General features: G+C 47.4%; 2 protein-coding genes and 1 pseudogene across 3 annotated transcripts in view; 1 reads left to right on the plus strand and 2 right to left on the minus strand.

Moving 5' to 3' along the window:
• LOC309550683 (uncharacterized protein) overlaps positions 1 to 21,964 on the plus strand; it is a 3,164,715-nt gene that overhangs the window by 2,553,330 nt on the left and 589,421 nt on the right. The gene's annotated exons all lie outside the window — the stretch shown is intronic.
• Positions 1 to 21,964, minus strand: part of LOC309550793 — a 1,525,103-nt pseudogene that overhangs the window by 841,777 nt on the left and 661,362 nt on the right. The gene's annotated exons all lie outside the window — the stretch shown is intronic.
• Positions 1 to 21,964, minus strand: part of LOC309550049 (uncharacterized protein) — a gene marked incomplete at its 5' end in the record, with an annotated part of 35,016 nt that overhangs the window by 5,044 nt on the left and 8,008 nt on the right. Inside the window, 1 exon segment of the mRNA XM_082250516.1 lies at positions 2,014 to 2,286. Coding sequence (XP_082106642.1) covers positions 2,014 to 2,286 — 273 coding nt within the window.

Here is a 21,964-nt window from a genome sequence, read left to right on the forward strand (position 1 = left end):
AGGGCCCCATACAGCCTATTTGACAGGGCCCCCCCACCCCCACTTCCGGCGAAAATATCAAAATGATTAACCCCCCCCAATCTCTCTTCCTAGCACAAATCCCTCCCAATCACCCTTCCCAGCACAACCCCCCAAATCCCTCCATAAATTCACAACCCCATCCCCCCAGCAAAAATTCTCCCCTCCTAGCACAAATGCCCCAGCCCCGCTCCTAGCACAAACTTTCCCACAATCCCCCCTTCTGGCTCAAATCCCCCAAACCCTCCTACAAGCAAATAACCCCCCCCCCTTCCTCCTCCTACCAAATGCCCCCCCCCCCCAAATCCGCATTACACTTTCTAGCAACGAGAGCTGCCAATCCCTCAAACATCCCAGGCATAAATTATTTTCCCATTAATATTTCTGTAAGCCCCCCAAACCGACAGGGAGAAACCACTACTAAGCCAGGAGAGGGTGCACTGTGTTGTGCTTTCTCCTCCTGTCTGAACACACAGCATAAGAGACAGGATCGCTCTTACATTGCATTGGACTGTACACTCACACACACCGTTTGATTACCCCCCCCCCCACCCACATTTCCTGCTGTCTGGAGATTAGCAGCCCGTGAAGAAGGTAGGGGGTGGTAATCAAACTATGTGTGTACAGTGCGATGCAATGTAAGAGCGATCCTGTCTATTATGCTGCATGGACAAGTGTTGTTCAGACAGGAGGGGAGAGCCCACAGAGCACCACACAGCGCACCTCCTCCCAGGTCTTACCTCTCCACGACTGCACCACTTCTCCAGACTGCAGTCCCCGTGTCCCAGCTCTGAGTGTGGGTGGGGACAAACAGCTGACGAGAGGGGGGGGGGGGAAACCTGGCTTTTAGCTGGTGGAGGAAGAGGCAGACAGTGCATCGCTCTGTCATTGATCCCTCTCCCTACCAATCCTCCTGCTGCCCGGGCCCCATACAGGAGTACTGGCTGTACCCCCCCGGATGGCGGCCCTGATTGGGATAGTTGGGATTCTAAGTAATATAGGCTGAAGTCTGGTAGGGCCGTACCAGCCAAATCAGTGGGATTTTTGATTAGTCGCCATGCTTATTTGTGCCTATTCTTCCTCCAAACAAAGGGTTTGAGAATTGCATCTATAGTTTTGAAATATTTCAGTGGTAAATATACTGGAGTGTGCCACAATATATACAGAATTTTAGGGAGGAGTATCATTTTAATAGGGTTGATACCACCTAGTATTCAGAGAGGGGGACGTGTCCATATTTTTGTTTTGGATTTGATCAGGGCAAACAGTGGTTCCACATTGAGAGAGATATAATCAACCGGTGACCTAGTTACATTCACCCCAAGGTATTTGATATTATTGACTCTCTGGAGGGGTAATTGGGTCTGCAGCTCAGTCTGGGGGGCATGATCAAGGGGGAGAATTTGTGACTTCCCCCAATTGATCCTAAGCCCAGAAAATGAGCCAAAATGTTGTTTGTAGTGCTTTAGCAAGAGAGGGCCCTGAATCCGCTAAATATAGAAATGTCTCGGCTGCATACATACTTATTTTATCTTCTAGATCGCCTATGCGTAAACCCTGTATCAGTGGGTTGCCTCTGATGGATATTGCTAGGTGTTCTGTGGCCAAAGCATACAGTAGGGGGACTGTATTGACTGCCATCAATTAGCCGTTACCTTGGCAACAGGGGCCTGGTATAACAAGCGGATAAGAACTTTAGGGCCAAAGCCGTACCGTGCCAGGCATTTCCACAAGTAATTCCACTCTACCGAGTCGAACGCCTTGGCCGTGTCAACTGTTACCACCACCCTCTCCCCAACATTGTCGTGATGGGCTTGCATATTTATGAATCATTTTCTGAGATTGAATGAAGTGTGTTCCTACCCGGCACAAAACCTGCCTGGTCCTCATGTACTAGGGTTAGGATAACTTGATTGAGGCGCAATACCAAGATTTTCGCCAATATTTACATGTCTACCTGAAGCAGGGAGATAGGTCTGTATGACTCGGGAAGACCCAGATCCTTTCCCGGTTTGGGAATGAGCACGATAATAGCTTCCCTCATGGACGGAGGTAGAGTGAGGGTTTCGAAAAGGTGAGTATAAAGGGTAAGCAGTTGAGGTACGAGGGTCTCGCTGTATTGTGAGTAGAATGCAATGGGTAGTCCATCAGAACCAGGGGACTTGGATCTAGTAAAGCTGGCGATTGCCGTTGCTATCTCCTTGGTTGTTAGCGGTGCCTCAAGTGTTTCTATCTGAGAAGAGGTCAGTTGTGGGATGGCGAGTTCATCTAAAAAGAGATAAATGGGTGTTGTATCTTTAGATGTAGTGGTGGTGTATAGGGAACTAAAGAGCCTGTGGAACATAGCTGTTACCACTGGAGGCTTGGGGATCATCTCACCGGATGGGTTTTGCAGGGAGATCACCACTGGAGGTCTATCCTCACAGTGGGCCATGTATGACAATAGTTTGCCTGCTCTCTCTCCAAGTTCAAAAGTTCTGTCTAGAGAAGAAAAGCTTTCTTCTAGACATCTCATATTGCAGCTGGTTAACTACCCTAGATTGCAATTTAAGGTGGGAGGCGTTATCAGGAGATGGGTCAGTCTCATACTGACATTCTGCAAGGGCGAGCTCCTCCAATACCCTACCTGCCCTCTCAACTCTGGTAGTTTTAAGCCTATTTATTTGAGATATTTGAGTGGTCCTCACATGGAGTTTAAATGAGTCCCACATACTCGCAAATGAGGCAGAGTGAGCGTTTTCGTGGAAATATCTTTTCAATTCATTGTCCATCTGACCATCATCTGGTAGTAACAATAGCCAAAACGGGTTTAATCTCCAGATCCTAGGCGGTTTGACTGTAGGGACAGTTATTGTCATCCAATATGGGCTATGATCTGACAGAAGTCTAGGGCAAAAGGCTGCATCTAACAGACGAGGCACTAGTATCTGCGATATAAAAATAAAGTCTATACGGGACATTGTGTTATGGGTGGAGGAGGAGTATGCTCTGGTGCTCACATGTTTAGTCCTCCATGAGTCAACCAGATTGAAAGATAATATCAACTTGCCAAACCTGGTGGAAGTACAGGGCCTAGAATTTGGGGCAGGTTGTTGCCCTCTGTCCAGGTCAGGGTTTAGGGTGGTATTGAAGTGCCCCAGCCAGATGGCTGGGATCGTCGGTGTTGTGCCATATAGTCGAGTCCATCCGTCAAAGCTGTCATGCAAAATGGAGGTGGTACATAATATGCTATCAACAAAAACTGCTCACCGTATATCTTAGCATGCAAGAAAACATAGCGACCCTGCGGGTCTGAGCACAGGTCACAGAATTCAAAATGCAGGGACTTGGTTACGAGTAATGACACCCCTCTTGCATGTGTGGTATAAACTGAGTGATATGCCCATCCAATCCAGGGGCGTCTAAGGGCCAGCTGTAAACGGCCATCTAAATGTGTCTTAATAAGAACTATGATGTCAGCCTTTTGCTTTTTAAGGTAGAAAAGGATGGCTGTGCGTTTGACCTTGTCTTCCAACCTGCTAGGAATTTCAGAGACGTCATGGTGGAGTGTGATGCAAGTAACGTAGAATTGTGATCATGTAGTACCCTAAAGTCACACAAGAGGGGGTCATCACCCCACACATGTGGGGAAGCCCCCTAGTTACCAAACCATGTAGGAATACACTGAACATAGCATTCATCAAACAATAACATTTGTACTTGATGCATTGTACTTTTGAATAAAAGTCCCCCCTCCCTCCCACCCAGCCCAATTGGTGTAGGCATATTCCCATAACAAAACAGTAACTTGCATGTGAAGTGGATCAAACACTTCATTCAAGTGCAACAGTAACAAAGAGAGAACCTGGATCTGGGCCCTGAGTGTTAGAGGTTGATGCGTTAATACAGTCCTGTAACCACACCCCACAGGATGTGTTTGCGGCATGGTGGGGCGAATTCCAGAACGAGCCTAGATCTGCAATCCAGGTTCCTCTGGTAGTGCAAGGGGGGGCGAAACTTCACTGAATAAGTCTCACATATTGTAAGACTTTCGTGACTCCTAGTAGTATTTCTCCGTTCATGTAGGGGAATGTTTCTTCTGTTTGCGGCCTTGGCCTAAGTGTTTTGTGTATCACGGCCATAACACTCAAGGAGTATTTGTTAGCCCCCCATTCGACGCAGCATTGGTTTCGAATAGGGATAGACTGAATATCGGCAAGGTCGATATATCGGTGACCGATATGCACTTTCCCGATATATTGGTATCGCCCCCGGAACTGGCCGATATTTTTGTGACGTCATTCTGCCTTCTTAGGCCGCTTCCCTCGCTTTGGACAGCCTCGTCTGGAGTCGGGACTAGTCACACAGGAGTGATTCACAGCCATACACCCACCCACAGCAGCCCAGTGCCAGCCAGCCACCCACATCCACAGGCCCTGTACCAGCGAGCCAGCCACAGGCACTCTACCAGCAAGCCAGTCAGCCACCCACAGGCTCTGTACCAGCCAGTCAGTTACCCACAGGCCCTGTACCAGCCAGCCAGCCACCCACAGGCCCTGTACCAGCCACCCACAGGCCCTGTACCAGCCAGCCACCCACAGCCCCTGTGCCAGACACCCACCCACCCACCACAGTGTGCCAGCCACCCACCACAGGGTGCCAGACAGCCAGCCACCCACAACAGGGTGCCAGACAGCCAGCCACCCACAGACAGGGTGCCAGACAGCCAGCCACCCACCCACAGACAGGGTGCCAGACAGCCAGCCATTCCCAGGCCCTGTACCAGCCAGCCACCCACAGGCCCTGTACAAGCCAGCCACCCACAGCCCCTGTGCCAGCCACCCACCTACCACAGGTTGCCAGTCAGCCACCCACCACAGGGTGCCAGCCAGCCACCCATCACAGGGGGCCAGCCAGCCACCCACCACAGGGTGCCAGCAAGCCAGCCATCCACCACAGGGTGCCAGCCAGCCACCCATCCACCACAGGGTGCCAGCCAGCCACCCACCACAGGGTGCAAGCCTGCCAGCCATCCAACACAGGGTGCCAGCAAGCCAGTCACCCACCACAGGGTGCCAGACAGCTAGCCACCCACCACAGGGTGCCAGCAAGCCAGCCATTAATCATTAAACAAACATTAACATGTTCAGTACCAGATTTGTGTCAAAAATTGTCTTTATTTTTCAAAACTTTAAATGTACAAAATATCAGCCGATACCGATATGTTGTGACCAAAATATCGGTATCGGCCCTGAAAAAAACATATCGATCTATCCCTAGTTTAGAATGACTTTGATGGTGAGGTGGGCACGACACCAAATGTTGTAGTTCACCAGGTGACAAACTTTGAGGGAAGAACCCTGGTATCATAACAGGAGGTGATGTGGAAAAAGAATATCAGGGGTATGTAATGCAAACAGTCGACTGAAATTATTGAATGGGAGGGCCAATAGGAAATGTACACTGTGCATTGTAGGTTAGTCGTTTGCTCTCCTGTTGGTTTCTCGGCACTCCAGCCAGGCAATGGTATCGTCAGGAATTTTGAAAAAAATGGCGTGGTCACCGTCATCTACGTGAAGGTGTGCAGGGAACAGCATGGAATATTTAAGGTTTTTGACGCGTAGGCATCTTTTGGCTGCTGTAAAACTTTATCTGAGCTTTTGTACTTCAGTGGAAAAGTCAGGGTAAATAGCCACCCTAACACTGCCAATGGGTATATTCCCCTTCGCTCATGCCATACGTAGTGCCATGTCTCAGTCTTTGTAATTCAGCAGTTTGGCAATAAACGTGCACAGAGGGGCACCCTGAGGTGCACTCTTTCGATTGAAAACGTGGCCGAGAAGGCTTCTCTGCCATACGTTGTGATCAGCAGTTGTTCTAGGAATGTAGTTGGGTCCTTCCCCTCAGATTCTTCTGGTAGGCCAATGAGGCGGAGGTTGCACCTGTGGAGTCTGTTCTCCATGTCGTCTTGTTTTGCCACGAATTGATTGATCTGGTGCTGCATGCATTCGGAGGTATTCTAATGGCGGAATCTACCTCCCCTATTCTGGTCTCGGATGTTTTAACATGCTCCTTGAGCTTGTGGAGGTCTTGCCGGACTAGGGAAATATCCTCCTTCACCTCCTCAATTTTAGTGACAAGGGTGGCCTGCAAAGCAGAGAGGGCCTCCAGTACCTTATCTGTATCTGCTCCCACCGACCCCCTCCCCTCCGATGTGGTTCCACCATACTCCTCCAGGCCATCCCTCTTATTCCTATGATACTTATCCAGCTTGGTAACTCCCTCTGACTCGGGTTTTGGCGGAGCCATGGCAGAAGCATAGACGTAGCAGGTGCAACAGTCTGAGTGGTGGTGGCGTCAGTATAGAGGTTAAGCTAGGCACAAGGGAAACAGGTAGGCCGGGAAGGAGGATGGCATGGGAAAATGGCCGCCGTGGGTAGCACCAAGAGCAAGACCACAACCACCCCCCCCTGATGGAGTAGGAAGTTCACTGCAGATGGAGCCAGGGGCAGCGGACTATCAGGCTGGGGTTCCCTGGTGACCATGTGGGGTTTAAGTCTGGCTGGAAGTGGTTAGGTTGGCTGTAGGTGTCCCTCAGGGTCGGGGGCAAGATTGCTGCCACTCCCGGCATGGAGCCGGGGGACCGCCTGCATGCCGATGCTCAATGGTGACTCTGATGGGGCCGTAGGGAGCGGTGGGAGGCTGAGCGTCCACCAGTACCTGTGTAAGGCGAATCCAGAAGTCAGCAAGGCAGGGATGCAGTGCAAGCTGAACGGACGGGAGTAGCAAGATGGCCACGGACTTCCAGGACTAGGCTGAAGCCGCGGTCTTGCCTAGAAACGGTAACCGTGCGGGGGAACGTCACTCAGCTCAGGCCGCTGTCCGGCCGGAATTTCGTGAGGCCTTGGCTGGCTGTGTGCAGGGTCCTCAGGGGGCCTGTCAGGCTGGCACAGGAGGCATTTGGAGCACAGGATCAATAGATAAGAGGAGTAATGGACGGAGCTCCAGCCACACACGTCTTACGCCATGCTGCGTCAGGCCACACCCACTGTCATAGTTTTTACATATTTTTTTATTTTTATTTACATTATATGAATCCTACATTCCCATCTAAGGGTGATTTGCCCCCCCCCCCCAAAAAAAAATTCCTGACATTACATATGGTTATTACTCTATAGGCAATGAATTGCTCCATTGGGCTCCTTTTGAAGCTTATTGGCCCTGATGTGGTGCCTTTTTTTTGCGGTTGGATCTGAATGTCTTTCCTCCTCCTCCCTCAACTTGAATTAAGTACTTTAAGGCAGCCTTTTTCAACCAGGGCACCCAGGCACCCTGGGGTGCCTTGAGGTTTCTTCAGGGGTGCCTTCAGCAAAATGCCTAAAAATTGCCCCAAACTTGTATACAAGCCAGTGGGTGGACGAAACCTTCCTTTTAGTTACACAAAGCCACAGGTTTTCATTGTGCACCATTACAACCTTCTAGCTGCCAACCTCCTAACGACCAATGACATCATCAGTTGACAAGGATGATGACCCCCGGCGTCTCTCTATCAGCTTTGGGGTCTCATTTGCTAAGTAATGGAGAAAAACTGAGGGAGAAGAGAAACATTGGAACACTAGTCAGTACCAGTTTGCAAACGTGTATTTGCTTTGGAAGAATAAATCACCTCTAATTTTGGGTGTCTTGCATGTATGGATGTTGCCGCATTATGTAAAACTATCAAAATAGTTTTAGAGGGTGCCTTGAGATTGTCCATAATTTTAAAGGGTGCCTTGACTGAAAAAAAGATTAGAAACACTGTGACTACTCAGTGTTTGTTATATGGACACTGATATATTTTTTTATTTTCTTGTTTTTCTTTTGTAATTGTTATATGAGTTCTGATACTAATTGTAATACACATCCCAGCACAAATAGGATTCCCTGAAGAAGCCTTTTTGACGAAACACGTCCAAATCCAAACCAGTGATTTACCACTGACTCCTGTATCTGGCCCTGCACATGGAAGATTTCTATTTCATCCATCTGTCTATGTAATACAAGTGTATAGGGCCAGTGGACACAGGTTTCAATACATTTAGATTCTTGCCTGTATTTAGTTGGGGAATGTAATATATTTAGCTGAATGCATTTTGTATATGTTTTTATGGAATCAAATTTTAATCTTTTGATTTTGTTAATATACTTTTGTATATTTTCCTAGGAGTACTCACTTCCTTGATTTGGGGTTAGAGATGGCAACCATTAAAGTTCTAAGTGTCAGGTCACCTGTGGCCAGGTGACAACTGCACCCTGTTGGAGGCAGGGGTATAGCGCAAGGTAGTGAACCCGATAGCAAACTGCTGCGGATGGAACAGAATGTGAGCCCAAGATTCCCCAGGGCGTGGAGTCTAAGACCCAGCAGGTGTTCACCAGAGCCTCTAGTGGTGAGGATGGACTTGGCTGCAGCTGGGCCCAGGTTGCGGCCCCTGGGGTCCCCCGGGTCACGCTCCGTAGGGAGAGAAGGGAAGCAGCCACTCAGGGCACACAGAATGGTGATGGGTAAGCCGAGATCGGGGTAACAGGCAGACGAGGGTAACCGAGGGACAGGCCAAAGGTCAGGGTAACAGGCAAACAGGAATAGTCAGAGACAAGCCAAAGTCGGTACACAGAAAAGTAGATCAAGCACACAGCAAACTAACACTGTTGAACAGCAAAGCAGACCTGCAGTGCACTGGTTAATATAGACTTCCTGTGATGACCTGGGCTGGGCAGGAACAGGAAGTAGAGGTGATAAAAAGGAACCAGAAATGCAGTCTGACCTCTAATACAGACATGAAGGGACAGGTAAGCTTGCCAACACTATTGCAAGTCCATGACACTTAAGTTTTTCTTTTTCCTTTCTCTGTCTGTGGATGGTGCCAAAGTCAGCCGGTGATCATACTGTCTGGACAGACTGGGTCCAAGAAGGCATGTCAATGCATAAAGCATACTGCTCAACTTTCTGAGATAGGAATGAGTGACACCTATTAGCAAAAGTATGTAGGCATAGGACTGTCAGGCTAGGAGCAGATAGCAGGAAACAGTTCAGATGTGTTGATTATGCAAAGTGTTCAATAAACAAGAGCGCATACAATGAGCAGGTCTAAGCAGAGCAGGTCAGCTGGAACTTGTAGTTCACCGCTACAGATGAATGTAGCACTGTCCCTGCAGGGCCTGCTGAATAGTGATTTGACGGGCTCCCCTGATTACCAGCACATGGTTTTCTTGAGAAATAATCAATGAATCCCTCCTTGCTTCTGATGGCTCTTCACACAAATATCAGTCTAGGGGTGTTGGCTTTTTGGTGTTTATTTGGGATCAGGATAGGAGAAGGGAATAGTGTGATACTCCAGCTGAACTATTCACAATGGTTGGGGACTTCTATGAAAGTTGGAAGCAGCTAGGCTGCTTGATCCACACTGCCACAAGTATAGAAAAGGTTAAGTCTCTTGCCCTCTTTACTCTCTGACAAGATGACTTGGAGGATGATAACTTATCTTCAGGACACTCTCACTAGCATCTCCTTTCAACTGACACCTGTCCACTGACTATCCTAGGAGCAGGCATGGTCCCCCTCAGGTCAGGCCCCTTGACACAAGTTTCTGTATTCACTGTACTGCAGAGACAGATCCTCAAGGGGCTCCCCTCTCAGTCAGCTTCTCTGGACCTCCGGGTTAAAGCGGAGTTCCGGGCACAGAAGTCATTTTTCACTGAACATACCCCCGGGACAGTCAGGGCTAGCACATTCCACAATGGCTAGCCTCTGATCTGTCCCGGTTCGCACTTACCTTTTAGAAGAAATACTTACTTATAAAATTTCTTCCACAGCGTTTCCATCTCTCTTGTGGGCAGCTGAAGCCGGCGCGGCCCTCTTCTGTGTCTTCTTCCGCGTCTTCTTGTCCCAGAATGCGCCCGCACCGGCCCCTCTCGTCACTTCCGGTGCGGCGCCGCATTCCTCCACAGCTTCTGGGCATGCCCAGAAGCTGTTTAGCAGGGGAATGCGGCGTCGCCCGGAAGTGACGAGCGGGGCCGGTGCCGTCGCATTGATTCCTGGGAGCGATGACGTTCAGCTCCCAGGAATCATCGCGAGACCGGAAGTGACAGCGGAGCCGCGGCGCTGAGGGAGGAAGTACTCTGAGGTGAGTATTTACGATCTTCATTTACAAGGGGAGTAAACAAAAAAAAAAACCTAACTATCTAATTCCTTTTCAGGGGCACAAAAAAAAAATATCGATTTTGTGCCCGGAACTCCGCTTTAAGTTCCTCACTGCTACTCTCCAGGCCCTCAGGACGACCCCCTGAGGCCACATAGCACCTCTACAGAGGAGGAGGCAGCTGCCCCCCTCCCTCCGCTATTCAGACGAAAGACCTTGAGCACATGTGCTCCTGGCTTTTATACAGTATCCCAGTATGCACAGAGGTGCCTTTCCTCTGCCAAATCATCAGGGCTGTATCAATAACCTGTGCACCCATTCGTCAGGTTTCCTCCCACTGTCCAATATGCCTCCCTATTGGACCAGAGTCAAACACACTCCAGACAGAATGAGTTGCACTCTGAGCATAATGAGCAGACCTCGCTAACAGATCCTGCTCTCTGATAGGCAGAGAACAATATAGATTTACCTGCAGCCCTTCTGGTAAGCAGACAGAGCTCAAAACTATACTTTCTCACTAGCACCTACCTAGGAAGGTGCTACATAGAAAAGCTGGGTCATACACAGGTAGATCAGAGTCCAAACGGGCACAGAATCAGAAGCGAGCAAAGCATGGTCAAAACTAGCCAGGTCATACATGATATATACAGAGTAGATATCAGCTGGGTCAAGCAGGAGCAAACAAGGCAACAACGCTATCATGAGCACTGGTGGTATGCTGATACAGGTGATTTAAAGGTTAGCTGGCCAATCACCATTGTTTCTCAGGCAAAAGCTGTGTCAGGTGAGTTTTGCTGGGTCTTAAAGGGATCCTAGTACTGACAAGGACATCCCCCATGCCACGCCTCCCTTAAAGGCAAATTGTACAAAAAAAAATGGATTGGTTAAATCCACAAGTGCTGTTTTACCACTACTATTGATTTATATTAGCCTTTGGAATTTACAATGCAGCAATTTAGAAATTGGATGAAAGGTTTAGAACTAAGAAACACTTTTTGATAGAGAAGTAGTGCATTTTTTATACAACTATATAGATCAGAGCAAAATGAGGGAAGAATGGGGAGGAAAGAGAGACAGGGAGACTTTGTTCCAAATTTTGGGACAGTCCCTCGAAATCAGGGACAGTTGGGAGCTATGCATTTGAAACAGAAGTGTATTAACACTGTGTATTAGTTATTAACATTGAGGCGGGGAAGGGATCTGAGGGTCACCATTTTTTAAGGGGGATTCCAGATTCTGGTAAATCTCTGCCCACAGAACCCCACAAGCAGCAGGCCAGGCTTGTGGTGAAGAGGACCTTGTCATTATCAACATGGGGGCAGGGTTCTTTGCCAGGGTTGTCCCTCTGGCAAGGTACCCACCTATTTTGAGAGCATTTGGGCTGGTATGGTCCAGGAGGGGGGAAGAACCTTGTCCTTATCAAGATGGGGGCAGGATTCTTTACCAGGGTTGTCCCTCTGGCAAGGTACCCACCTATTTTGAGGGCATTTGGGCTGGTATGGTTCAGGAAGGGAAGGACCTTGTCCTTATCAACACGGGGGCAGGATTATTTGCCACGGTTGTCCCTCTGGCAAGGTACCAACCTATTTTGAGGGCATTTAGGTTGCTATGGTGCAGGAGGGGAAGGGAGAACACACGCTTGTCCCCTCTTTTTTCTCCAGCTTGGCTGCATGCCTGGATGAGGGTTGAGGGTCTGGTATGTTATTTTAGCAGGAACCCATTATTTGTGTAGCGGACTGCCATTATTTGATAATGCAGACTTACTTTCTGCTTCTTCAGACTGTCTCTGTATACCTCAAGTGTTGGTCTCAGGTTTAATGCATCATACTCCTGAGACTGGAAGAATTGCATCATGGGAACTGTAGTCTCTTTCAAGGATATTATTGCATTGCTGAATTGTTTAGGAACTGTACTTCCCAGCAAGCCTTGGGCTCCTGAGGATTGTGGGAGAGACTATAAAGGGATCTGCTGAACAGGCTTGTGCTCTCTTGCATTGTGTGCAGATTAGTTTGCTGTACAGAGAGAGAGATAGCAGACTGCGGCCTACTGCACACCTCCTTTCTGCCTGCAGACTCAGCCCTGGTGGGACGGATGTTCATCGCTGCATCCCAGACATCCCTGCAGCATCGCTGATCGGGTGGAGTCGGCGGGAACTGACTGAGACAGCAGAGCGCAGCCATCTCTGGGCTACATAGTGTGGAGGACTGCCATTGCCTGTTCCTTCCAGGACTCTCATTGCTGGACATCAGGATTTGGTGAGAGGGCACCTGCCCAGAGTTCAGACACCAGTCACTACAGTTCTTTGACACACTGAACACAGACACTTCCCAGTTGGATCAGTTACAGGATCTTTTACAAATCAGAATCAGCTGTTCTGACTTGTCACACATTATGCCACATTGGGAATCATATGTTCCATGAGCTCCAACTGCCGGTGAAGATCTTAGCAAGGCCTTGCAAGTAGAACATTGCTATATTGTTGCTCCTTAAGGGGACACATTACTGGTATCTAGATTACCTCATTTCTTATTAGTATACAAGTATTATAGGCTGGATCGGGGTTCCCCTTCAGTAAAAGCGTTTCTTATAGCAATTTGTAGCTTCCTGAGAGATTTATTCACCTACTGCAAGACGTCACTGTCACTGGGTATGTGGATTAGCTGCTAGAGGGGAGAGAGAATTTCTCCAGCAGCCCTTCCTAAAGACTGGCTACTGTTGGAAAGTTGAATATACCTGTGTGTCACAGAATGTAGTTCTCTGCCCTGTTTCATTATGCAAAGGGGGGATTGTCTCCCGAGTGTATATCTCTTTGTGCCTGTGTTTGAAAAAACAGTCTTATGCTTCTTACCACCCTACACTGATGTCTCGAAAAGTGACTGGGTGGGCTAAGGGATCTTGGATCATGCTGGTACCAGGCAGGGGAAGCTTATACAATGGACATACTCTTCTTAAATACGGGTCCCGTTACATTCGTGGCAGCATTTGGATACGGGTACTTAACAACAACAAACACCACATATAGTATCGGTCTTTCACTTTCAGTGACGGTGAGTATCGTCACATATCTCCCCCCCCCAAAGGTAGACTGGCCAAGTACCAGACCTCCATTCGGTCTGTGCCTCAGTTAGTCGGGTAACAAGTCCCAAAGAGTCAATCCATCCTGGCAGCCTTCTCTACAAAGTTCCACATAGTTTGTAAGTTCTGGCAGGGCGCATGGAGCTATCATAGCCGATCAGCCTGAGTTTGGGCAGGCCAGACGGGGCTTCTTGTCTATCCCTAATAGACACAGGGTGACTTACACATAAGAGGGGCCTATGGGGGCTGAGAGAGAGATTTCCCAACCTCTCTAAGGTAAGCTGTATTCCACGTGCTCACCAACCAAACTGACTCCCGTCACAGTATTTACCTGGTATTCTAAATGCTTATTCACTGTTCGTTAGTGTTATTTCAACTGAGCCTGGCTGTTTATCCATGGCATAGTTGAATAATACTCTTTCCAAGTCTATTTCTTGAGTAAAGTTGATCTAAGGAGTTAAAATCTATTTGCATTGTGTCAGTGTGTCATTCAAAGGTATACACCCACATATTACCAGGTGTGACAGTGGAGTTGAATCTGTTCTTGGGGGTTGGGAAGCAGAGTGAGGTATCAACATTACTCAAGCGGCTCCTGCGGGGGTAGCACTACATTTGCATGGAGTTCCCCACTAACATTAGAAAATGTATTTGCTTTGGTACCTGTCACCGGGGGGGCATAGCCCAGCCCCCCCCCCCCCCATTTGTTTGACAATCCTTTGCCTATTAGCCACAATTATTTATTATCAATTTCCAAGATTCAACTTCCTTTGGTTCCAATGGGGTTTGTATGGAGCAAGCCTGCCGAATTAACCCCTTACTGAAATCAGGTATGTTCAGCTCAATACTATGCATAAATCATGTCTGAAGAAACAAACTGAGGTTGATTTACTAAAAAGTCAAGATAACAGAAGAATATATTATGGCTCACCTGTGCTGATCTCTGTCGGAGTGTCCTCCTCTTTGAATGTCCTCATCATTCCATCCTCCTCCATATATTGCTGATCATCCCTCACATACGTCTCTTCTACTTCACCCTCAACTTTAATGATCATCAGATCTTCACCCTAAACCAACAGAAAAGCAGAAAACAACATCTGTAACATAGAAGTATTTATGATGTGAGATCACATAGAGAAGTATAATCTTGTAGAGTCCACACATCGTCTCCACATGTCAGAGTGTTCAATCATTTTATGTTCAAGACCCTCAACTCCACCTACCTGATGATGGTGAGGGATGGTGTGATCTTCCTGTGTGGAATCCCGGGAATACAGAGGACAGGGACATCTCTCTGGTGGGTTCCCATTACTGGATCCATCTGTAGGAAACACACACACTGACTGAATACATTGTTTCTATATGTTTATCAGATGATGGGGGATCTAGGTGGACCCTCCGTACTGCTCTCTCCTTTACAATAAAGTCTCTTCTTACCCGGTGATGTGAGGGGCGGCTGATTCTCCATCATGATGTCCTTGTAGAGATCCTTGTGTCCTTCTAAATACTCCCACTCCTCCATGGAGAAATAGACAGTGACATCCTGACACCTTATAGGAACCTGACACACACAATGATACAGTCACCATCCAGACACATCCCTTGTCTGTTACTGGATAATGTCCCAGAATTCCCAGCACCGCTCACCTCCCCTGTCAGCAGCTCCATCATCTTCTTGGTGACTTCTAGAATCTTCTTTTTGCTGGTTATCTCAGGTATCAAGGAGTCACATGAAGGCACTGTGATGGTCATATGATCTCCAGACTTCACAAGAGGAAAACTCTATTCAAGCAAAAATAGTAATATAATGTCACATTCCCACAATCCTCCTCACCTCTCCGGTCAGGTCTGTGTTTTATTAATAGAGATAAGAGTGATGTCATGTGACCTCCCAGAATCCTCCTCACCTCTCCGGTCAGGTCTGTGTTTTATTAATAGAGATAAGAGTGATGTCATGTGACCTCCCAGAATCCTCCTCACCTCTCCGGTCAGGTCTGTGTTTTATTAATAGAGATAAGAGTAATGTCATGTGACCTCCCAGAATCCCCCTCACCTCTCCAGTCAGGTCTGTGTTTTATTAATAGAGATAAGAGTGATGTCATGTGACCTCCCAGAATCCTCCTCACCTCTCCGGTCAGGTCTGTGTTTTATTAATAGAGATAAGAGTGATGTCATGTGACCTCCCAGAATCCTCCTCACCTCTCCGGTCAGGTCTGTGTTTTATTAATAGAGATAAGAGTAATGTCAGGTGACCTTCCAGAATCCTCCTCACCTCTCCGGTCAGCAGGTAGATGATCTCCAGGGTGAGATCTAGTATCCTCCCAGTCATGTATCTCCAGTCCTCCATCTTCCTTGATGTGATCACATGATCTATGCAGGGTCCTCTGTAGACAGAGAGTGGACAATTATCTGGACAGTATTGGTTGTATAATATCAGGATGGGGATGTGGGGGGTGAATAGGCAGGCTGCCCCCAGTGACAGATGTCCTACACCCTGCACACCTGTTATATTCTGTCCTACCTGCCTGTTTAAAAATGTAAAAAAAATATTAAAGTCTGTCTGGTCTCTGAACTATTTTTGCTCAGTTTTAGGAGGGTCCTTCACCCACACAGCTTTTAGAAGAACATGGGGAATATACAAATCCTTTACATGAAAGATTTGGGAACCAGTGTGAATCTACATCAGCAGCAGTAGAGTGAATATTGGAGTTCGGTGTTTCTATTGTGACAGGTCAAGACTCTGTCACGGTGAAAAGGGTAATTTAAAGCAGTGGTCCTCAACTCCGGTCCTCAGGGCCCACTAACAGGCCAGATTTTAGGTATTACCTTGGGGATATGCAGACTAGAGTACTGCAATCACTGAGCAGCAAATTATATCACCTGGGATGTATTTCAGTTATCTTGCAAACCTGGTGTGTGTGTGTGTGTGTGTGTGTGTGTGTGTGTGTGTGTAGACAGGAGATGGCCTGAGGACCAAGGCCACAGTGAAACTGTCAGCTTTAGAGAGTCCATGGTCTGGGGACCAGCATAAAGTGCAGAGGTACTGCTAAGAGGAAAAAAAAACTGCATGAGAGCGAGAGAGCCAGGTGGGCTAGTATTAAAAGTTTTGTATTGACTGGAGAAGAACCCCTGCGTGGGAAAACCTACGTTACGGACTGTTTATTTTTGCCTTTTAATAAAAATGGGCTACCAGGCCCTTTAGCCCCGGTTCACACTACTGCGTGTGTGGGGTTCGCATGTCATGTCGGAGCGCACTGCTCCGACATGACATGCGATCAGCTGTGCGGTGCGAGTTTAGCCATACAGTTTGTATGGCTAAATTCGCATCGCACCCGCAGCAAACACGCACAGGAGGCATTTTTGCTGCCGCATCAGGATCGGATCGCACAGCGGTTCACACTGGTCGCCCATGTTACACTATATGAAGAACCAACAGACCTAAATGCAGAGTCAGAATCTGCAGACTTCACAGGGTATGTCCCCAAAAGCAGAGGGGGGTCTGAGAGCAGCCATATTGTGTTGGATCTGGTAATAGTGAATGGACGGGGAGCGCTCGTTCAATAGGGACACATCAGTGGAGATGACTCCATAAAGTTCTTATATGGATACCGGTGCTGTATATTGCTACCTTTAGGGCTGGGGATTTACATTCTTCTTTAGCGGTTGCCTAAAGGGAAAACTAGAAGACTCCATTTATGCTGTGTGGTTGATATGCACTTTTTTTGCTCCTCATTACTCTTCACACATAGGGCAGCCCATTTGTTTTAGCGGTCTTCCCTGCAGATGACAACCGCAATAAGGAAGATCATGCAGGCCCCTTTCCCTCTGCAATTTGTCCGACAATCTCTTGCCTATTGGCCTAGAAAACAGCCATTGCTATTTTTTAACGTTTGGCACCCATTATCTTTAATGGGGTTCAAATTTGGCACCTGAACTTTAGTTATATTTTGTGGAGCCGTCTCACACGGAACCCAGGTCTGTTCATCTCATCTCCAGTGAGAAGGTGACGCATCTCTAACATGGAGAGAATGTTCCGGCCCTGTAAGTGGCTCCCATTGACTTCAGTGGGGTTCAGATTCGGCACCTGAACTTTAGTTATATTCTGTGGAGCCATCTCACACGGAACCCAGGTATGTTCATCTCATCTCTAGCGAGAAGGTGACACATCTCCAAAATAAGGAGAATCTTCCGGCCCCGTAAGTGGGGAAATGTTCTGACCCTGAAGGGGTTAATCTAGGTTTCCACACTATATATGTGTGTATCATCATCTGCTGGAGATAAAAGACATCACAGTGACTATGGAGGAAGAGGACGGACATGACAGGGGGGGGTTACTGGGTGTAAATAGAAAATAAGATCTTATTACCTCGTCTGCTGCCACTTCCAGCGATGTCTTCTCTCTACTTCCTCCCGATTCACCTCTCACCCGGAACTTCCTGTCTGTATGTGACATCACTTCCTGTCTGTATTCCATAGAGACTTTCTGTCTGTAAAGAAGTGAGATCACCACCTTGCGGAGTTCAGAGGAACTGCAGCCTCAAGAAACATCCCATAGTGTAAACACGACCTTGTCATTTTTGCCAACTACCAATACCTGGTTTAAAGCGGAGTTCCGGGCACAAAAACAATATTTTTTTTTTGTGCCCCTCCGCTAGTTCGACATTACCTGAAAAGGAATTGGATAGTTATTTTTTTTTTTGTTTACTCACCTTTTAATTGAAGATCGTAAATACTCACCTCAGAGTACTTCCTCCCTCGGAGCCGCGGCTCACCCCGTCACTTCCTGTCTCGCTATGATTCCTGGGAGCTGAACGTCATCGCTCACAGGAATCAATGCGACGGCACCGGCCCCGCTCATCACTTCCGGGCGACGCCGCATTCCCCTGCTAAACAGCTTCTGGGCATGCCCAGAAGCTGTTTAGGAATGCGGCGCCGCACCGGAAGTGACGAGAGGGGCCGGTGCAGGCGCATTCTGGGACAAGAAGACACGGAAGAAGACGCAGAAGAGGACCGCGCCGGCTTCAGCTGCCCACAAGAGAGATGGAAACGCTGTGGAAGAAATTTTATAAGTAAGTATTTCTTCTAAAAGGTAAGTGCGAACCGGGACAGATCAGAGGCTATCCATTGTGGAATGTGCTAGCCCTGACTGTCCCGGGGGTATGTTTGTTAGAAAATTACTTCTGTGCCCGGAACTCCGCTTTAAAGTGGAGTTCCACCCTAAATTTATACTTACCTCCATCTCATCGCTCCGGGTCACCTGAAAAACAAATGGATAATCGCATTTTATTTCTTACCTCGTATAGAAGAAAATATACTTACCTTACTTCCTTCTTCCTCCCCTCGGCGGCCACGGTCCGTCGTCACTTCCGGTTTGTAATGATTGCTGGGAGCTGAACGTCATCGCTCCCAGGAATCATTGCGCCTGCACCGGCCCGACGTCAGTTCCGGGGCACGCGTGTCATTCCCTTCTAAACAGCTTCTGGGCATGCCCAGAAGCTGTGGGGGGATGACGCACACGCATCGGAAGTGACGGCGGGGCCGGTGCAGTGCATTGTGGGACCGAAGAAGAAGGGAGAGGACGCAGAAGAGGATCGCGCTGGCTTCAAGCTGCCCACACCTGAGATGGCAGCGCTGGACAATACTTTTTCAAGGTAAGTATTTCTCCTAAAAGGTAAGTGCAACCTGGGACAGATCAGAGGCTATCCATTGTGGAATGTACTAGCCCTAACTGTCCCGGGGGTATTTTTATTAAAAAAAGTATTCCCAGGGTGGAACTCCGCTTTAATGATCATGGTATCACTGTGCTTGATTGACCAGCAAACTCGCCTGACCTAAACCCCCATAGAGTAACTGTGGGGTATTGTCAAGAGGAAGATGAGAGACACCAGACCCAACAAATGCAGATGAGCTGAAGGCTGCTATTAAAGCAACCTGGGCTTCCATAACACCTCAGCTGTGCCAAAGGCTGATCACCTCCATGCCACGCCGCATTGATGCAGTAATTCATGTAAAAGGAGCCCCGACCAAGTAATGCGTGCATACAGAAAATAAAGTGCAGCGCTAAAGTAAAAAACAGACACAATGAATAAAATCCATAAATATGCATGAAAAATACATATGAATCAATAAAGAAGAGAAACAAAGTCCATGGGGAAGATAGACCGCAGAGTCTTAAATAATTGATCCATGTGAAGAAAGAAACGCCACAGATGGAAAGGGTGATGAATATTGTAGACAGGGGGGTGACCAAAACATTCCTAATTCTTTTTTTTTTTAATCCAAACTTTTATTGATAATAAAAATATAATGTCAGCATAGTTTACCACATGGATAAAATACACAAGCATATTGAGAATGAATACAGTGAGATAAGAGAGGGATATCGTTACTATGACTCATTTCATAGCATAGACCAGTGGTTCTTAACCTGGGTTCGATCGAACCCCGGGGGTTCGGTGAGACAGTCTCGTGGGTTCAGCGGAGGTGTAGACACACACCCGACTCATATGATTCGTGATGACACGCCCCACTCATTGGCTGCAGGTGATCACGCAACATCGCTTGGCCTATCTGTGCTGCAGGGAATTTGGCACGCCCAGTATTCGAATTGTAACTGTTGTGATGGTACATCGTGTGATTTCTTTCTTAATATTAATCCCTTCATACTAACTATGTCAAGCAAAAAAAGAAAGTGGTCGGACGAATATGTACAATATGGATTCAAATGTATAACGGAACGTGATGAGAGTCAGCGTCCTAACTGCATGATTTGCAATGCCAAGTTGAGCAATTCTAGTCTAGCACCGGCAAAACTAATACCTCGTACACACGCATCGATTATTGCCCGTGAATTTTCGGCCAACGTCCGATCGGCCGATTTTCGGCTTGTTAGTATGATGCTTCCGACAACCGACTCCGACTTTTCGGCCAAAAAAAATCTGGTGTGCAGGCTATAAAATTTTTGTTGGCCGTCAACACAACGGCCGATTTTCCGTCAGTCAGTACAGATTTCGGCAGACAAAAACCTGATGAGCAAGACTGGGCATGCTCAGAGAAGAAAAAACACACGGAAAGTAAACCAGCACATGACATCACTTCTGAAGTAGATTTTTGTTGGCCGAGAAAATTCGTGTGCAGTCTAGGCACATTCCAACCAACAAAACACCGCTCTAGACAAAAGTCGGACGATCGGTCGGCCGATAATCATTGCGTGTGTACGAGGCATAAGAGAACACTTCCTTAAGCTGCATGCAGATGGAAAATACAAGAACAAAACGCTCGCTGAATTCAAGGTGAGGAGAGCCAGATTCGATGAAAAGGCTAGTCTACCTGTTCTCTGGTTTGTACCCATCAACAAACCGATCCTCATAGCATCGTACGAAGTTGCTTACCTGATCGCAAAGCAGGGCAAAACACACACCATTGGTGAAACACTCATAAAACCAGCTGTGTTGAAGAATGGTTTTGTTCTTTAATGGTTTTGTTCATTTTTTGCACTTATGTATAAATATATACCTAAATATATACCTATGTTTTGAATTTGAAAAAATCATATTTTATTTTTCCAATTAAGAAGGGTTCGGTGAATGCGCATTTGAAACTGGTGGGGTTCAGTACCTCCAACAAGGTTAAGAACCACTGGTTTAGCACCACACATGTGAGGTATGGCCGCGAATATTAGAGCAAGACCAATAATTCTAGCGCTAGACCTCCTTTGTTAGGCTAGGTCCACATATGTGCGAACTGAATGCGGGTTTCCCAGTGTCCAATTCCCATGACATGCAAGTGTGCCCTGGCTTGCAATGGAGTCGGTTCATACAGGTCTGGGCAGCCGTGGTCCTCATTCCAAAAGGGTCCTGTGCATCTTTGGGTCCAGTTCAGGTGCAAATTCAGGCAAAAATTTGCACCTGAACTGGTGAACAGGGAGGCACTAGACCCCATGCTGGGAACCGTAGCTGCACCTATGTGAACCCAGCCTGAAGGCCCGTACACACTTGACGGAAATCGGACGAAGTATCCTCAGATTTTTCTCTCTCTTGCTCAGCGTTCATTACCGTTTTTAGTTGACAGTGCATAAATGTTCACGAAATTTCTCGTACTTTTTTTTTTTTTTTTTGGGACATTTGTTCCCAGACTTCCGGGTTGTCAGCAACTTCAGATCATGCGCGGTCTTTCGCATCCGATTTTTCACGGACGTACTGCATACACATTAAACGAAAATTGGTCGTCTGGGGACAGACGATAAAAATTTTGGCGTTTGTCCCTCCATTTTTTTTCGTTGAAAATGTCGGCATCGGCTGCTGAAAGTTGTGTACACACTATCCGAAAATCATACGATTTTACCTCGGACGGGAATTTTCAGCAGATTTTCTACTAGTGTGTACCCCACTTGACTCTAAACAGGTAACCTGTAAATATATTTCTTTAGCAGAGACCCTAGGGAATAAAATGGCGATCGATGCAATTTTATATGTCACGTATTATTTGTACAGCCGTTTTTCAAATGCAATTCTTTTTGGGGAAAAAATTACACTTTAACCACTTCTGGCCCAGAAGGATTTGCCCCCTTAACCACTTAAGCCCCGGAAGATTTTACCCCCATTCCGACCAGGGGGTATTTTGCGATTCGGCACTGCGTGACTTTAACGGACAATTGCGCGGTCGTGCAACGCTGTACCTAAACTAATTTGGCGTCCTTTTTTTCCCACAAACAGAGCTTT

Source organism: Pelophylax lessonae (assembly GCF_965119305.1).
Source record: "Pelophylax lessonae genome assembly, chromosome: 3".
In the NCBI taxonomy this organism is placed as follows: domain Eukaryota; kingdom Metazoa; phylum Chordata; class Amphibia; order Anura; family Ranidae; genus Pelophylax; species Pelophylax lessonae.